The sequence below is a fragment of the Magallana gigas genome, chromosome 7 (assembly GCF_963853765.1).
Source record: "Magallana gigas chromosome 7, xbMagGiga1.1, whole genome shotgun sequence".
Lineage (NCBI taxonomy): Eukaryota > Metazoa > Mollusca > Bivalvia > Ostreida > Ostreidae > Magallana > Magallana gigas.
Genome location: NC_088859.1, coordinates 46,517,821 through 46,535,545, shown reverse-complemented (window position 1 = coordinate 46,535,545; position 17,725 = coordinate 46,517,821). Strand labels below are relative to the sequence as shown.

General features: G+C 33.5%; 1 protein-coding gene across 5 annotated transcripts; it reads left to right on the top strand.

The window, feature by feature from the left end:
* The first annotated feature begins 469 nt into the window (after positions 1-469).
* Positions 470-17,582, top strand: LOC105345913 (voltage-dependent calcium channel gamma-7 subunit). Of its 5 annotated transcripts, none has more exons than XM_034455132.2 (8): positions 473-895; positions 4,885-5,090; positions 6,473-6,619; positions 11,384-11,469; positions 12,064-12,141; positions 13,012-13,113; positions 15,123-15,257; positions 17,050-17,582. In XM_034455132.2, the coding sequence occupies exons 2-8, from the start codon at positions 5,059-5,061 to the stop codon at positions 17,328-17,330; spliced, it is 861 nt and encodes a 286-aa protein (XP_034311023.1). In that variant the 5' UTR covers positions 473-895; positions 4,885-5,058; the 3' UTR covers positions 17,331-17,582. The 5 variants fall into 5 exon arrangements, with proteins under 5 accessions (XP_011452570.2, XP_034311023.1, XP_034311022.1 ...); XM_034455131.2 differs by lacking the exon at positions 473-895 and adding an exon at positions 3,748-4,224; XM_034455133.2 differs by lacking the exon at positions 473-895 and adding an exon at positions 3,759-4,224 and having other exon boundaries at positions 4,885-5,094.
* Positions 17,583-17,725: the final 143 nt, after the last annotated feature.

Here is a 17,725-nt window from a genome sequence, read left to right as displayed (position 1 = left end):
TGGCTTGGTCTGTATTTCTATTTGCTGCAAGTGTCTCTGTGGTTTATCAAACTCACATCTGATCTGATTTGAAGTATCGATACCAGTACCTAGTCATTAGCACGTAGACGACAACCAGAAACAAAAGAGGATCGGGAAAACACTGGTAATACCGACTCTCCATTATGTATATTTTTTCCTTACGTATATTCTTTGCCTCGCAATAACTGAACAAATATTTATTTTATTTTAACTATCCGCATTTCAATTCTAGTATTGATATGCAAGTAAATTTCTTTAAATATCGAAACTTCGCAATTTTTTTTTATTTAATCATAAACAGCAAGTGCATATTTCTCATATGTATTATTCAAAGCTATTGACTTTAAGTACAGTGCTGTGTATTGTATCTGGAGACATAATCATTTAAACAATCAAGCTTCATTGTTTCAGATTCATCCATTATGCATCAGTTTATGGTGCCGCTTAGGTCGCTACTGAGTTACATCGACAAACTTTGAAAAATGTGCTGCTAAAAAAATCTTGATAGTCTTAATCAAAACTGACTTAGAATCTTCTTTAATTAATTTAACTTAATAGTCTTAAACAAGAATGCCGATAAACAGTGCGACGGACCCTATATATTTACACAGCTAAATGAATACTACTGAAGTCTGCTTTCTGTAACGGTCACCAAGGGAGCGCATGTCAATAGCATCTGCCGCGCCATTGGTCCTCCGGTCCAGGAGCGCGTGCTAGACGCATCAAATTCACTACTTTCTGTCCCTTGTACCTGCCCCTGACAAACTTTATCCGTCCCCGAGGAACTATTCCAACAACAGCCTCCATGAACCCGGCCCAGCATGAAGGGTCCTCAGCGGATCTCACAAACTGTAATTGTGCGACTTGAAGTACGGTAAGTGACTTGTTCTCTTGTCCTTGTCTTGATGTGAACGCTTGTTTGAAAATGAATGCCACTTTTTATCCGTTCTTGTAGTTTTAGCTTGTGTATATATATTGGTAAGTGTATGTAAAACACATACACTGAATATTTTGGTATTTTATTTTGCATTGCATGGACTTATTAGCAGATCTCCGGATTCTTTTTTATCTTGTTGAGTCTCAGGAATGACAGCGTTCATGGACAGCATTTTTGCCGGAATAAATCTCCATTTGGGGACCTTGCATTAATGAAATTTCAAGTAAATTTGAAAAAATAATGGATAAACATAAAACTGTACATGTAATATGTTCTTTGAATGGATTTTACATTTGCTTGAGAAGTTCAGCTTAAAGTCTGAATAAAATTCAAACTTGTTTCTTGTCAGTTTTAATATATATTAACAAACAGAGGTTGTTTAAAGTTACTCGTATCATTTCAAAGAAATCAACACGCAAACTCAAGATGTTCGCATACAATTTTAAAAAAGTAACTTGTGTAAAATCTAATGTAAATGTCCTATGAAGCTGTTGAAGCTGTATATAAAATAATATGGTGTTACCTTGGGACCACTCACACATCCGCACTATCGCTTAGAGAGAAGATGCGAGAGTGCGAAGTATAAAGTGCAAGTCGCTCCAACGGACCACCACAACAAAGCGAAAAACATAAGTATCTTAATTATGAATAGCAAAGTTTTATATTTTGTAAGTAACCGTAAATCAGATTTCATGATAATAATCTTTTGTATTTTTATTTTTGGGAGTTGATTTTAATTAACTCTCCTATGCAGTCACTCTGGCAAACCGAAAGTGAAACAGTGTTTGGACCTAAGCACAATAAATCATCACCGCTGACAAGTCTTAGTTCTTGAATATAATAGAAAAATTCGATGTAATGTATGCTGAAGCATTATTTTTCAAGGAAACTTATCCATAAACACTTTGAAAATAGTAAGATTTTATATAATACGAACAATTTAGATATTTATGTAGTCTCATGTATTCCTACGCCAGAGTTTAATACAGTCTCGTTCAACCAAAAGCTCGGCTGTCTCCGTAAATCTCCGACAAACAGAGAGGTTCTCTTGCTTGTGGGAGATTAACGGAGACAGCTGAGCATCTGGTTGAACGAGACGTGAGTTCAATATCAATAGTGCTTGGATCCATACAATTTTTAGAATTGTTTCGATTACTAATACATAGTTTGAAATCTATCTTAAATATTGCGCAACATGATTCATATGTGGTTTCTCTAAATTCTTGTCTGAAAAGTATAATTAATATTCATATTATAAAAAAGTGCGTAACTTAAATACAGACTACAAACTAATTACCACGCAAGATAAGTTGATTTTAAAATAAATGATAATCGATAAAATCAACTCCCGTCAGTACTTCAGTACTTTGATTTTATATTTTGCCATAAAGACTACCACAATAAAAGAAAATGTGTTGACACTTATTCAACAACAATTAAAAACTACATGTATCTTTATGCATTCTTTTTGGCTTATCAACACGTGTTCCTATTTATTTAAACTTGTATTATACAAATAAAAATTCGGTTACCAGTGCTAGTATGTGGAAGGTGTTTTCTATGCATTTCTGTCACAAAAAATAAATTTGTAATAGTAACTTCCAACGTTTCCGCGATACAGTGGGGCTTAAGATATCCGGATCCAGAAAACCGGACTCTTCTGTTTACGGAAGATTTTATTTGGGATCAGGAAAGCCGCGTGTAAACACTCTTATATTCAGCAGTGCTTACAAAATAGTTTGCAATTCTATACGTTATAGAACCATTTCAACAAGAGCTTGGACTTTGGGTAGTTATGTTTAACAGCACATTCAGAGATGGCTCTTTGAAATCAACTAGATATGACTGGCTTTCTGTTTATATTTCACGTAAAACCAGCATTATTTTTACTTGTTTTGATGCAAGAAATAGATTGTTGCATCTTACCGAAAGTCCAAGGTTTTGTTAAAATAGCTTTACTTTAGAGTGACGTAAATCCTACAAATATCAAACACCGGCATGTCTTATAGACCACGCACATTTTCAGCACAGTGAAATGCACATAAACTACTACATTTTTCACAAAGAATAACCCGTGATACCTCCTCATTAACTTTACTCTAGTATTTCTCTCACTTTTATCAGCTAAATATCATTTACTTGTACCAGGAACTCAGTGAATTTCTGATATTTCGTTTTTTCCTGTTGATGATTCTTTCCATTTCCGTGTAATGCCTTAAGTCCATCGTTCACCTTTTGCGTTCTCCTTCCTTTCGTGTTAGCGCCGGTTGTCATCCAAATCCCCGGGGAGCCGATCGTGTTAGAGCAAGGAAGAGAATTTTTGAATAAATGACCAAATTAGCAAAAAGAAATATATCTCTTAAAAGCAATTTTTCATCGATATCAAACTTCAAAAGGAACCAGAGAGAGAGAGAGAGAGAGAGAGAGAGAGAGAGAGAGAGAGAGAGAGAGAGAGAGAGAGAGAGATGTTGGCAGCTACACCAGCTGAAAACTTACCGTGGGCATGGTAAAGATTTTTTCTCTCAGTAATTCAATTATATTTTTCGTGTGCTGTGAATTGCGTGCTTCATCCATAGAAGAATTTCACGTGCTCTCAAGTTATTAATGTCTGATTGCTGTTTAATAAATGCAAAGAAAAGTAATTTCATATTGAAAAAAAACACCACAGGAACGATCGATTTGGGATATCTTTAAAAACGGGGGAAAAAGCAAATGTAGACAGTACAATGTCATGAATAATACAAAGGTTGAAAACATAATGGCTGGTATCAAATTCATTACAATCTGGAATTAACGTTAGGTACCGTTTCTGATATTCTGTCTAGTCTCGTTCGTCAAAGTATAGAGGTGCTGATGGTGGTTTAAAACACTGTCGTCGGTAAACCCCCGAGGACTCCTAGGGTAGGGACACATCTATTTTTAGCTTAAACACAGTTAATATCGGTCTTCATTTCTCTTCGGAATAAACATTTTTACTCGCTTGATTCGGTGCTGGGCAGATAGTGATGAAATAAAACTAGATAATGTACATTTTTCACATCTAGATAAGATGACGGGTTTGGAATCATTTGCACCAATCGATCTGCTTGTTGTTCAATAAACTATTTGTATAAAGTGCATTTCAAATATCACATGATAGTAGACGTGGTATAAATTCGTGATTATTCGTTCCGATAACTTGGATATCGCAATCTGTCCACAAATTGTTATGTTCACATGAAGCAGTGCCAGTTTATAATCGCAGGGTCTGAGGACAGTCTTTAAGCGTAAGTATCTCTAACAAATGCCTTTCATCATCAATTTCATGCAGTTTTGAGTGGCTGTCAGGTCGCTGTCAAGTCTTTTACAATATAATATGGACGTTCCCTAATATTCCAGTTTACGAGTGCTTAGCATGCTATACTCTCAAGATCCATGATTGCTACAAACGCTAGGGAAACTTTGTATACTAATCATCGTTCTCCAAATGTGTTGCAAAGGTTTTCATTTATCTTTTTTCAGATACTAAAAGTATTTAAGATTTTTTTATGATTCTTTTTCATTTGGTGTGTCATCGTAATTCTTTTACGTTTTCGTTCTTTATTTCGAACCGAAAGATGTCATAATATTTAAAATATTGCGAGTTTTTGTATGAATATTTGTGTTCAGATGATTTTGAGTTAGGTCTTGTAGGTAAATTTTGCGAATTCTTGTATTGTGGTTAAGATATTGATAGTAGTGTTTCGTCGATTCTTCTAATAAACTTATAAAAATTTCAACTTACATGAAAATATAAAAATTTCAACAGAGTAGAGGCAGCGAACGGAGTGTTTTCGATTATTTTTCAACAAATGATTTATTTTCAAATGTTACAATTCAGCAAATTGTGTAGAGTTTTCTCTTTAATCAATAATTAACTGAAATGTGATATTGTGATGTTTGAACAGGCAACGGATTCTAACCCCAAATACGACTAAAGGCTGGCTTGATAAAGCGTTTTAATAAACCCTGATGAATCTGTTCGAAGCCAAATAAATTAGCAGCGCCATAGAAGGGATTTCCAGCATATCCGGTGTTCATCCTGCAAGACTTCAGATCCTGTTATAGGCTGGTGGCTGTAAATGGGCTGCTTTTTATCAGTATCTGCCGTACAGTAGGTACTAGGAAAAAGTTAAAGATTGAATTTTAAGAAGAAAATAGATAACAATTAAATTTACAATATCTGTATATGAAACGTCTCGATAAATGGGTGGATAGATAGATAGATAGATAGATAGATACTGCAGTAGATAGATAGATAGATAGATAGATAGATAGATAGATAGATAGATAGATAGATAGATAGATAGTGGGACGGGGAGACATAGAATTTTCTAAAACAAATAATAGATCATAAAATTTGAAAGTCAGAATTAGATAATATCAGTAAATAAAGAACCACACGCTTTATTGTGAGTTCCCAAACTTCATAGACCGGGGGTATCAATCAATTGTTACTAGTAACTAGTAGACCGCTGGCTGAATTGGCAATAGCTTATTGCAAATTCACTGATTCATCCTATCAAAACAAGCCACTGTGAGATAAAACAACACCCGATAGAATACTATTTCAAAGTTTGTGTACGACAAACATTTAGCTTCAAGTAATCTTTGGACTGCACTGAAAGTGCAGTTTAGAAAAATAGATTTAATCTAATTAAAAACGATGAAACTATCCTATTAGAATTATGCATGTAGTTTATTTATGACCGAACAAAAAGGGACAAATTTACTTAGCAATGAAAACTTTGTTTTAACAGTAGTTTTTGAGTAATTTTCTTTTTTTATCATACATGTAGCACCGCTCCGATGAACTTATCAGACTCTGATGTTGAATATTACAAGAAAGACAACTGTTTAGCTCACCTGAGCTGATTTTAATTTGTCTTGAGTCGTATTTCACACCATTACTTTCTGTAATGTATAATCCCTACAAACACAAGACGAAAAGTTTTATAAAGAAGCATTAAGGTTAAAATTCTCAAAAAAATCATGAGGCAATCATATGCTCAAACTGAGACTTCGTGGTTGAGGATAGGGGATTCAAACTTCATCTGAGTGTCTCGGAAGAAGCTAAAGACAACAATTTGTGATGTGACTGCAATAATCTTTACAGCGTAGATTCGAATTTGTTCATACTGCGTCCCCTTAATATGTAATAAAACCAAGGAAAGGGATTCCACTTTTGGAAATATCGGTGGAAAATCACATCCTCGATAACTATAACGTGATACGTGTATTTCTAAGCAGGTACATATGTTTTGATAAACAATGTGGCGTCATTCGGGTTTAAACTGAATGCATAAGGATGCTTTCTTATATGATAAATATTCACACTCGTTTACATAACGTAATACCCTTGTAGTCAAGATGTAGCCATGATTACAATTATGTATAAGAAAATATAGAAATAAAGAAAAAATTTCAAATATTGGCTTAAAAAAGTATTACTCAAGTGAGCGATGTGACCCAGAGGTCTTCTGTTTTATTCTACAGGTCATGTTTATACATCAGTAGCATCATGCGATGTTCTACACACACAATCACCAAAATGTCGCTGTTCTTTGGCGCCGTCGCCATCAGCACCATGGCGCTAGCTGTCGCCACCAACCACTGGATCATAGCATGGGAAACCACCACGCCGTACGTATGAACCCTCTCCAGAATATTCCTAATTGTGGAAACTATTAATCTTATTCTCGTTCGTTCGGTTTGCAGAACATACATTCATACTATCTGACAGACACCCTGGTAAAGAAATTTAAAACTGCAGTTCTGATTTGCGTAAAATCATATCCTTATACGGATATTGTAGTGTTTTTAATTTACTAGTATACGGTAATCGTTCTCAGGGTTGCATCCTTAAGCATGCAATATGCCTACCCCAGAAAATTTTTCTTTAAAAAAAAATCAGCAAAATTCAAAAGTAAAGGAATATATGATATATGCTTTGAAATTATCCCTTTTACTAGATAAAATATTGGTTGTCTAATCGTTTAAAAAATAAAGTCGTAACAAGAGGCCCATGGGCCACATCGCTCATCTGCTCACCTGATCAGCAATAGCCTTGATAAAATCAGCTTTATGGACTCATAATACAAAATAACTGGATCATGTAGTATAATACATGTAGATTCTGTATAAACTAAAGGTACTGTGAACACTCTCGCAAATGATACACCATCATGTCATAATCAATCTTTGTGTGAAGTAAGATCTTTTAATGTTTCTCCATAAAAAAGACATGGAGCAGACATGAATTTTGCACTTTTCTGCTAGGACCTTGTTTAAATGACCTTGATTTACGGTCATGACACATCCTCACTTTATTAGCAACCTTTGTATGAAGTAAGAACTTCCAATGTTTATCCATAAGAAAGATATGGACCGGACACGAGTTTTGCATAGACAGACGGACGCCGGACAAAAAGTGATCAGAAAAGATCAATTGAGCTTTCAGCTCAGGTGAGATAAAAAATAGATTTCGAAAGTGTAAGTGCAATCAAAATATAACATCTTCATTGGTATTGTCACAATGCATATCGGGTATGCAAAGAATATCTTTGACTCTGTCAATAAAACTAAATTCTAAATGAGAGGTTACAATTTGTAAACATAAAAAAAGACAGGCAAATTGGTCTGCATTTGTCGGTCGTTACCTACTTTGACCTAAAATTGTGTATACTAGTACTAAGAGACTCTGATTTTACCAGGTCAAAGGTCAAGAGTCAAATTTCTCTGGAAATAATATCCATTTTTAAATCGTTCGCTTAACAGGCATAACAATTTTTAAACTTGTACCTTGTACCTTCCAAGATGCAGATGACCCTATGGATTAGATGTCACAACGTTTACTAGTAAGTTCAAGAGTCAAGTTTTTCTGGAGATAAGATTATAAAATATATTTTCACTCAAAACGTTGCTTATACATGTAGATTCCCGCCCCTAAAGGGAAGATGATCCTTGTTGAATTGGAAGGCACAATATCAAAGGTCAAGGACACATCCATAGTACTATGGATGAAAAGGACACTAATGTTATGGGATTAATACCTTAAAAATCCTTGACAAAGATCAAAGCTGGTCACTCTAAAACCTAGATGCCCCTTATTGATAAAAATATCGCCAACATGTATACATGTATTTTAACCAGAAAAAGTAAATGTATACTTGTACCCCACAAGAAGTAGGTTTCCCCTCCGTTCAATTGTTGAGAAATGGTATTGCAAAATACAGTTTTTGTTTGTAATAACCTTGCCTAATAGAGATCTAAGTTAGTATTATAGTTAACTTTGACTGGTAGAATATCCACAATATCACGATCTTTACAGAAATTGTAAATCCAAAAGAGGGTGTTGCAGAAAAGCGGGATTATTCCCTAACGTGGAAAGGACCTTTAAACACCCGTAACGCTTGAAGAGTCTTATCTAGATATAGACACATTACGTAGAGAGGCTATATTTACATAGCGGGTATGTTTCGTCATCTTCCCAGGTCAAGGGTTTCTGATCCGCTCCGCTCTACCAAAACTGACCGAATAGGCAGACTTTGACGGGGTTACATGTAGAAACCTCGCATGCTGGTCGGTGTCATACAAGTTTGCATGATCCAATAAGAAACGTTGTTTCAATAATGATGTTAATTGTGCATTGATAAATGTTAAAGCGTTGTCTATAAATTTAGCAGACGGACTAGTAAGTATTTGACTTTCTGCTATCGGTTTTTAGTCCGAGTGAATTCATCTTTTAAAACATTATGATGTTTGTTCATGGGAGCAGCCATATTGCTTTAGTGTTTCTGTTTACAACGCATTCTTTAATTGGCCAGAATAAGAAGTCACAAAAGTTCAACAATTAGTACTCTCACTACATGACGTAATCGTTCATTTATTGTCTTTTCTGTCAAAGGTTTATTCAGAGCGGAGCGTAACAGAAACTCTTGACTTGGGAAAATGATGTTTCGTATGTAGGCAAAATACAAATATTTTACGCGCATTGCAATCGAACACGGCAAACACCATTAGATTTTCAGTTAGTAAGATGACCATTTATTCGGTATTATGATGTTAAGATAAATTAGCTTGATTTCTACTGTCAAGCATGTTTAAAATCAGGGATGGGGTAATTGAAAAAAGTATTTGTAATTGAGTGTAATTAATTACATTTTTCAAAGTAATTGAAAGTAATTTGTAATTGAGTCTGTCTTCAATTACAAGTAATTGAATGTATTTAAATACATTCCAAAAATATTGTGTATTTTCAATTACTTTTCAATTACATCTCAATTACTTTTTTTCCAAGTTTTAAATATATCATCATCATCATCATTTATTTATTATAGTGACATGTGTTACATCTTTTACAACTAAGTAGTATAAAATTACATATATCAAACACCCAGCCCATTGGACCTATAAGTCACTGTAAACACTAAGTAATAATTTTAATACATGCGCGAGAATTTACTTTGTCTTAATTTAAATGCAGAATGTATAAAATTAGCAGTTTGTCTTGGAAAATTGCAAATGAGAGTTTGAAATAAATTGTCTTGAGATAAATATGAATTATTCGAAAAATTAACACTTTTATAAAGTTCACTTCTGAGATTGTTATATAGATCACATTTTAGGAGAAAGTGGAATTCGTCCTCTATTTCGTCCAAGATACAGAATTTACACGTGCGCTCAGTGGCAGGTTAAAAAAAGTGTCTTATAATGATAAATAGATTTTATACATGTTTGGCATTGACTTTTGTTTATACAATAATTTAATGTCCCATAATGTTTCATATGTTTATACAGTCAACACTGCCCAGGGCAATAGGTAAAGATCTTATTTTGTGGAGGTGTGAACTCTGTTAACACCCAAGAACCCCCATTGATTTTAGACTTAAGGGAGTCAAAATATCTCATTCTTGTGAATTATAGCAACTATTATTTATATATACTGATATGCTGTACTGCCGTAAGTTGTACTTTCTGAATAAACATAGTTTTAATATGTGAATAAAAATTAATTCACTGTAGAGAAAATATTATTCAGAACCAAAAATGAACTCAATGGTACTTAATGAATTTAATGTTAAAGAAAATTTTTCTAGAAATTTTCAAGAAATCTGATCTGAACTGAACTATACAACCTTTAAAAACATAACCGTACATAAAGCTATGTATATCTTAATGCTATTAATATATGTATATGTTCTCAAGATTTAAAAAAATAAAACTAAAGTATTTGAAATGTAATTAATTACATTTATCAAAGTAATTGAGAGTAATTAATTACATTTTAAAAAATCAATGTAATTGTAATTGCAAGTAATTGATAAAATTGTCAATGTATTTGAAAGTAATTAATTACTTTTCAAAGTAATTGACCCCAACTCTGTTTAAAATAACATTCTGTGAAGCTACATGAATAAATTTGATTCTGGCTATCATCGCATGTTTCTATAGTATCTAAATAAACGTCTAGTCTAGATAAACTCGTAGACCAATTATATTTGTAAATATTTTCAAATACTTATTACTTTACTCCCGGCTCATACTTTTTAAATGATTTTTTTGTTTTGCTTCCAACAACATTTACATGTATCTTTGAAACGACATACCCAGCTATTTCTTTAAAAAGAAAAAACACCAACTTCCTACATTGATGCGTACCCATGTTCAGAAGAAAAAGCTAATGGTTCAAGGTTATAATGTGAACTTCACACAGTAAGTAATGTTGAAAAAATTAAGGATGCATGCAAAATATTACATTGACAATAGCATAAATAACTTTATTCTGATATTATTAAGTTATCAATAAACAAAACCTTTTCATGCAACTATTAGAAATATGTTTTAAAAGTCCGATTATTCCGGGATTCGAACCCAATCAAAAAAAGTATTTCTCGTTTTCAAGCTACATGTATTTTAACTGCGTAAGCACTAGATTTATCTAGACGTGACTTATACCTGGGAAAAACAAAGTGTTCTCGGAATTGAAAGGTATGAAAGTTTTTTTTTCTAAAAGTAAGATTTTTTAAAAATATGCCTCTTTGAAACAAAAATCAGTTTTCAAGAAATTTTCCGGCTCTAAACGTTAAAATTAAAGTAATTATATTTTAAGGAGGAAGTTTTTCACAACAATGAGGATTCCCCCTTTAGAAAGCGTGAAATTTGCCACATTTGTCTCTGTAACTTTTTTCAATTTTTTTATAGTCTTATAAAAGTTAGGATAAACTTTCCAGATAGAATTTCACACTGAATGCTTTATGTACAACGTTGAAAGGGAAAAAAATAAATCGAATTCTTTAACTTTGATTTATCATTTTATCTGCAACACATTTGGGGAAAAATAGATAGGAACTGCAACACCCTTCTTTATCTCGTTGTTTATCGCCTTTAACTTTTCTTTGCCTTCAGATATTATCCATCCCACTTGGAGGACGAGTTTGAAGAGGACTTGAACTTCACAATGGAAGGCGTTTCCTCCGACCTACCAGAAATAAGTAAGAAACAACTAGGGTTCGCTGCTTGTTTTCTGCATGCATCAAGATAAAAAAGTATCGTTTATGCCCACATAACTAAACGTTTACGCATTGCAATATTAAAATAAACTGAAGATTTCAATGCATTTTAAAATAACTGCATTGTTCTGGATACATGTCATTAAATACCCAACTTAATTTCCCCCTATATCCAAAAACTTTTTTTCTGAAAAGGGTGGGGGTAATTTGTTTATTCTATGTTCTCAATTTTTACCAAAATTCATCTGTAAACTAAATACTAGACATGTTGTAATAGGAAAAAATTTCGAGGTAAGATGTTTATTTATTTTATTTTGTTTTTTTTTTGGTTTGTTTTTTGTTTTTGTTTTGGCTGATTATGATCTTCGGGTAAGTCAAAGAATACCCTCTATCTCTTCTTTAACTTTGGACGTATGCGATGCTACGTGATTGTAAGTTTATTTCAGGACCTTAACAATTATAGTCATATTGACGATCTTTTTAGTATCTGTGTATTAAACTTTTTTCTTTTTAAATATCAGTATTTTATCCATCAATTTTATATTTATAGGAAATTTGAGTGCATAATATTTGTAGATTTACTGGTCAATACAACGTCAAACTTTGGACTTTGGCAAGTCTGTATCAGCGCTAAAAGTTTTGAGCCTTCTACAGGTAAGATGACTATAACAAAAAGTAAAAACATAATTTTTTACTTGAAGAGAGAGTACAGCTGAAAAAAAACCCGTATTTTTTACGTCAGATTTACCCATTGTATCTTTAGAAAATAACATTGATCATGACAGTTAAAGTACATACAAAATCCCTTTCACATACCTTATTGATGTAATGAGGAGCCTCCGAAATTGAAGGGTCGTACAAACAGGATTAATCTTACCAATTTCAGTTCATTTTAACATGAATGGACATAAATATGTCATATAACCCCTCAGTGGGCCTCACTTACACAACGAATTATTAAGTTTGTAGCAACTTCTGTGATAAAATTTAAAAAAAAAAGAAGAAGCAAATACATACTTACAAAATATTAATCAGGTTATTTCAAAAACTTTGAATAATTATTACCTGGGAGAAGTAAAAAAGATATATAATTTTAACAACAAACCTGTCCAGGAGAATCTTCGCGAGTCCTGCACATTTTTTTGTTTATAGTAAATACGCATGCATAGTAGTACAGAAGGCTGTGCGATGTTTAAAATTATGTCTGTGGACCATAAATATTTATTAATTTTAATGAAAAAATTTAATTGATTTAATGAAGAAATTTGTAATTTTCTGAAAGTTTATACACTTATGACCAGTATAAAAATGCTGAACCCGATCAGAAACATTAAAGTTTTTCAAGTCGGTTTTTTGATTAGTCATAAGGTGCGCCGTACTGTCTCTTTAATAAATCATCAATCCAAAAATTGCCGAAACAAACGTCACCTCAACTAACATAATCAATAAAAAAGGAATCCAGAATAAAGACTATTTGCATTGTTTCAAATTTTACTATACTATTCTTATACTGTTGCTTTTTAGGCTTCGTAAATGGCATCTATGTTGAGTGTATGAGTCTACTGAAGTATAAGACCACCCCAGCTGAGGACACCTCCAACCAGGAGATCAGCTTAAAAATAGCAGGTATGGTAGACAGCAGACACAATACCAGGTATGGCAGACAGCAGACAAAACAGTAGGTGTGGTAAACAACAGACAAATAACAGGAATGGTAGACAACACATAAAATAGCAGGTATGGCAGACAGCAGACACAATAGCAGGTATGTTAGATAGCAGTCACAATAGCAAGTAAACAAACAGACGATTAACAGGAATGGTAGACAACTGATAAAATAGCAGGTATGGTAGACAGCAGACACAATAAAGGTATGGTAGACAGTAGACACAATAAAGGTATGGTAGACAGCAGACACAATAAAGGTATGGTGGACAGCAGACACAATAAAGGTATGGTAGACAACTGATAAAATAGCAGGTATGGTAGACAGCAGACACAATAAAGGTATGGTAGACAGCAGACACAATAAAGGTATGGTAGACAGCAGACACAATAAAGGTATGGTAGACAGCAGACACAATAAAGGTATGGTAGACAGCAGACACAATAAAGGTATGGTAGACAGCAGACACAATAAAGGTATGGTAGACAGTAGACACAATAAAGGTATGGTAGACAGTAGACACAATAAAGGTATGGTAGACAGCAGACACAATAAAGGTATGGTAGACAGCAGACACAATAAAGGTATGGTAGACAACAGACACAATAAAGGTATGGTAGACAGTAGACACAATAAAGGTATGGTAGACAGCAGACACAATAAAGTTTTGGTAGACAGTAGACACAATAAAGGTATGGTAGACAGCAGACACAATAAAGGTATGGTAGACAGTAGACACAATAAAGGTATGGTAGACAGTAGACACAATAAAGGTATGGTAGACAGCAGACACAATAAAAGTATGGTAGACAGTAGACACAATAAAGGTATGGTAGACAGCAGACACAATAAAGGTATGGTAGACAGCAGACACAATAAAGATATGGTAGACAACAGACACAATAAAGGTATGGTAGACAACAGACACAATAAAGGTATGGTAGACAACAGACAAAACAGTAGGTGTAGTAAACAATAGACAAATTAACAGGAATGGTAGACAACACATAAAATAGCAGGTATGGTAGACAACAGACATGATAACACGAAACAGATATGGTATATAGCAGCTATGGCAGACAGCAGACAAAATAGAACCATTTTAACAAGACCTTGGACTTTCGATGGGACTTAACTATCTATTTCCTGTGTCAAGACAAGTTTAAATGACGCTGGTTTCAAGTGAAATATACACAGATTGCGTAGTCTTAGCTCAAAAGCCAGACAAATCTTGTTGATTTCAAAGAGCCATGGCTGAGTGGCCAGCAATGAAATAGACAGGCCTAAGTCACATTGCTGTTTGACAAAACTACCCAAAGTCCAAGCTCTTGTTAAAATGGTTCTAATAGATAAGTAAGATAGTGCACAACTTAACTGGAACGATAGACCACTGATAAGATAGCAGGTATGGTAGACAGTAGACACAATTATAGCAGATATGGTTGATGACAGACAAAATAACAGGTATAGAAGATAGCAGTCAAAATAGCTAGAATGATAGACAACAGACATAATACTGTAGCGGGTACTGTAGACAACAGTATCAATCGGACGTCAACTTCCTGTTAAATAACGACTTTGTTTATTTTTAGCCTAAATCGAACACATCTTCGTCAAAGATTTCTCAGCAAAAATATTCATCGCAGATGCTTGATATTTTTACACATTCTTTGTTTAGGTATGCCATACGATAAGATCTATTTTTGTACCAATCGGACGTGCACTTCATGTTAAATGACGACTTTAATTATTTTTAGCCCAAATTTTCAAACAAATTTTCGTCAGAGATACTTTAAATTTTACCACACTATTTGTTTAGGAATGCCATACTTCCTGTTAAATAATCAGAGCGGGAGTATTACTATTGAGCATTGGCTCACAGATATCTTGTTTTTGTTGTGTTCACAATATGATTTACTTGGAAGATATTAATGACTTGCAATGAAGTTGGCTTTACATTCCTTTCCAGATAGTCAAAACAACATGGCACCTCATTTCGTAGTCAATCTATTCCTAATGTTGTTGGCTGCCATTTTCCACGTCGTTGGCGCTGTAAAAGCAAGCTCTCGGACTCTTATTGGTGGAATCATCTACATTATTGCAGGTATGCCGTTGGAAGACACTGGTGTGATGCTTATGTCGATACGATCACATGTTCTAGGCATATTTTCTGGAATTGCCTTTCCTTTTTTCAAGTTTTTTTTAATCATTCTACGTCATCCAAATTAGATAATTTACCTTGCGTCTTGTGATGATAATGCTGAAAACAGATTTTTTTTATAAATTGCGGGAATTTTTAGATAATTTCCTTTGTTTTACCATTATTTTATTTTTGGGTCATGTCGATATTTCAAAATTAAAGTAAACAAATAATAATTCGGTTATTTTTACATCGATTTTTTTTAACTAAGGTATTTTTTCTAGCACATCTATCTACCTATGGCAAATAAAAGTAGAGGCTGTGTAAACGCAACCCTTCAGGATGACGTTTACTCAGAATGAAAAAAAAAATTCCACTGATAATTATGAAAAACCAACTATTGTGTGTTATAGACCTTACATGGTAGTGCTATTATTCACTTTCAAAAAAGTACGTCAATGACTTACTTTTTGAGTTAATCGCCATTGAATATTTTTTGAAAATTTAAGAAAAATCCATAAAAATTTTACACTATGATTGAGATTTTCTTAATTGTGAAAATAATACAAATTGCTTAACTCTTTAACAAATGAAATACAGTTTATGAATGGTAGAGACATTAAATGGTTACAAAGCATTAAGTTTTCATTCACAATTTTTATATTCTAGTCCGAATTTCCTCTATCAGTTTTCAAATTACTACCCATTTTTGATTCAAAATACAAAAAACTGAATGATGATAATGCTAAAACATTTACATTTCTCTGCTGGCATAAAATTTATACGAGGTCAATGATCAACATTTTGAGATGTTGTGTCTTTTATCATTTTTAAGCATTTTTCAATATTTTTGTCGTGTTCTTTACGATTATCGAAACGAAAAAGTAAGATAAAACCTACAGAAAATATGCAAAATTATGTTGACTAACAAATTAAATCTTAACTTTAAATAATTTACTACTATGAAAAATATTTCAGTGGAAAACAAAATCTGAAAAATTTAGTCCGAATTTCCTCTGTTTTGCTAAAAGTCAATATCGATTGTTATGTCAATAATAATTCATTTCATAAATACTTTTTGAATTTAAAACAAATTTACTCATGAAATTGAACTTTTTAACAATCCGGATTTGAGAACTCTGAGTAAACAACGTCCTTAATTAATCATTATGAATATCAAGTCCAAAAGTTCTGCCAAAAATTTATTGTCTTCATCATCAAACTTGACTTTACTGTTAACGTGTTGAATGTGATCACACCTTGGGTACTTTTTGGTTATTTGTTGGTCCTGTCTTTTTGCAGTCACTTTACCTAACGTTGTCCCAGTGGAGTTAATCTTCGCCTATCTTAAAAGCTTTCCATTATTTATCACATTGAAATATTGGATGCGTGTAATATACTAAGTCATTACACTACAATAATAACCTTTCCGATCCGTTCAGTGAAACGATTTATGTCCCTGTATATATTGCGCAGTTTAGTTTTAAACGTGGAGTTTCCTTTGGATTTCGCAAATTGGATTTTTTTAAGGGGCTTATTTTACTTTTATTTGATAAAACCTTGAATACTTTGTACAACTTTTACTTAAAATAACATTGCTATTCATTTCTTGTGCTGTACAATTGTTCGTTTTGAGTCGTCATTCATTACACATATCAATGACGTCATATGCATGTATTCCCTTAACTTCGGTTTGCCAGCCTTGTGTTCTCAAATATATGTATGTCAGTGACGTCATTTATTTCTCTGGCTGTAGGTTTGTGTACTGCTGTCAGCATCGTGATATATATTACCTTTGTCAATGATGGCGTCCACTATGCAGGCCCAGAGAAGGAGAACAGCTACTTCGAATATCGCTATGGTTGGTCCGCTTACGTCCTCACCATCTCCTACTTGTCTTCCCAAGTGGCCGCCGTTCTCTGTGTGACGCTGTTCTTACAGAGATACCCCAATGTCAACGATCTAGTCAGACTCATACCTGGCCTGGACAAGAAAGTGCCAAAACCTGAAGGGCCTGACCAAGGAACCCTCATCTAGGGCTGTCGCCCTGGTAATAATAAGCTTGCTGAATGAATATGACTCGACTTTTTTTAACTATGAGGGTTATATGGTAATATAGAGTATGTCCTTATGAAGGTATACCCCTACCTGAATAACTTTTTTATTGTGCTCAATATTATGTACATTGTACATGTCTATACATGTTCGTTTTTTTAATTTTGCATATTGAAACTTTTGCATTGTAATTTATTTAGTTGTTATCAATTATACATATTTGTTTAAAATTTATTTAATGGTTGTTATTGATCCAGTCAACCACATATATACATGTAGACGTCCCTCGTGGTATTGTCTGTTTTGCTAACCTGTCTTTATAGATTACGTTCAACATTAGCAAAAGTATCTCCTTTTGACTGCAAAAGTATTATTTT

Bases quoted from the DNA above. Each gene is read 5' to 3' on its own strand.
- LOC105345913 (XM_011454268.4), top strand. From the start codon at position 843: ATGAAGGGTCCTCAGCGGATCTCACAAACTGTAATTGTGCGACTTGAA. The intron at 896-6,472 runs GTAAGTGACTTG...TTTATTCTACAG, and splicing joins ATTGTGCGACTTGAAGTACG to GTCATGTTTATACATCAGTA. The intron at 12,142-13,011 runs GTAAGATGACTA...GTTGCTTTTTAG, and splicing joins AAGTTTTGAGCCTTCTACAG to GCTTCGTAAATGGCATCTAT.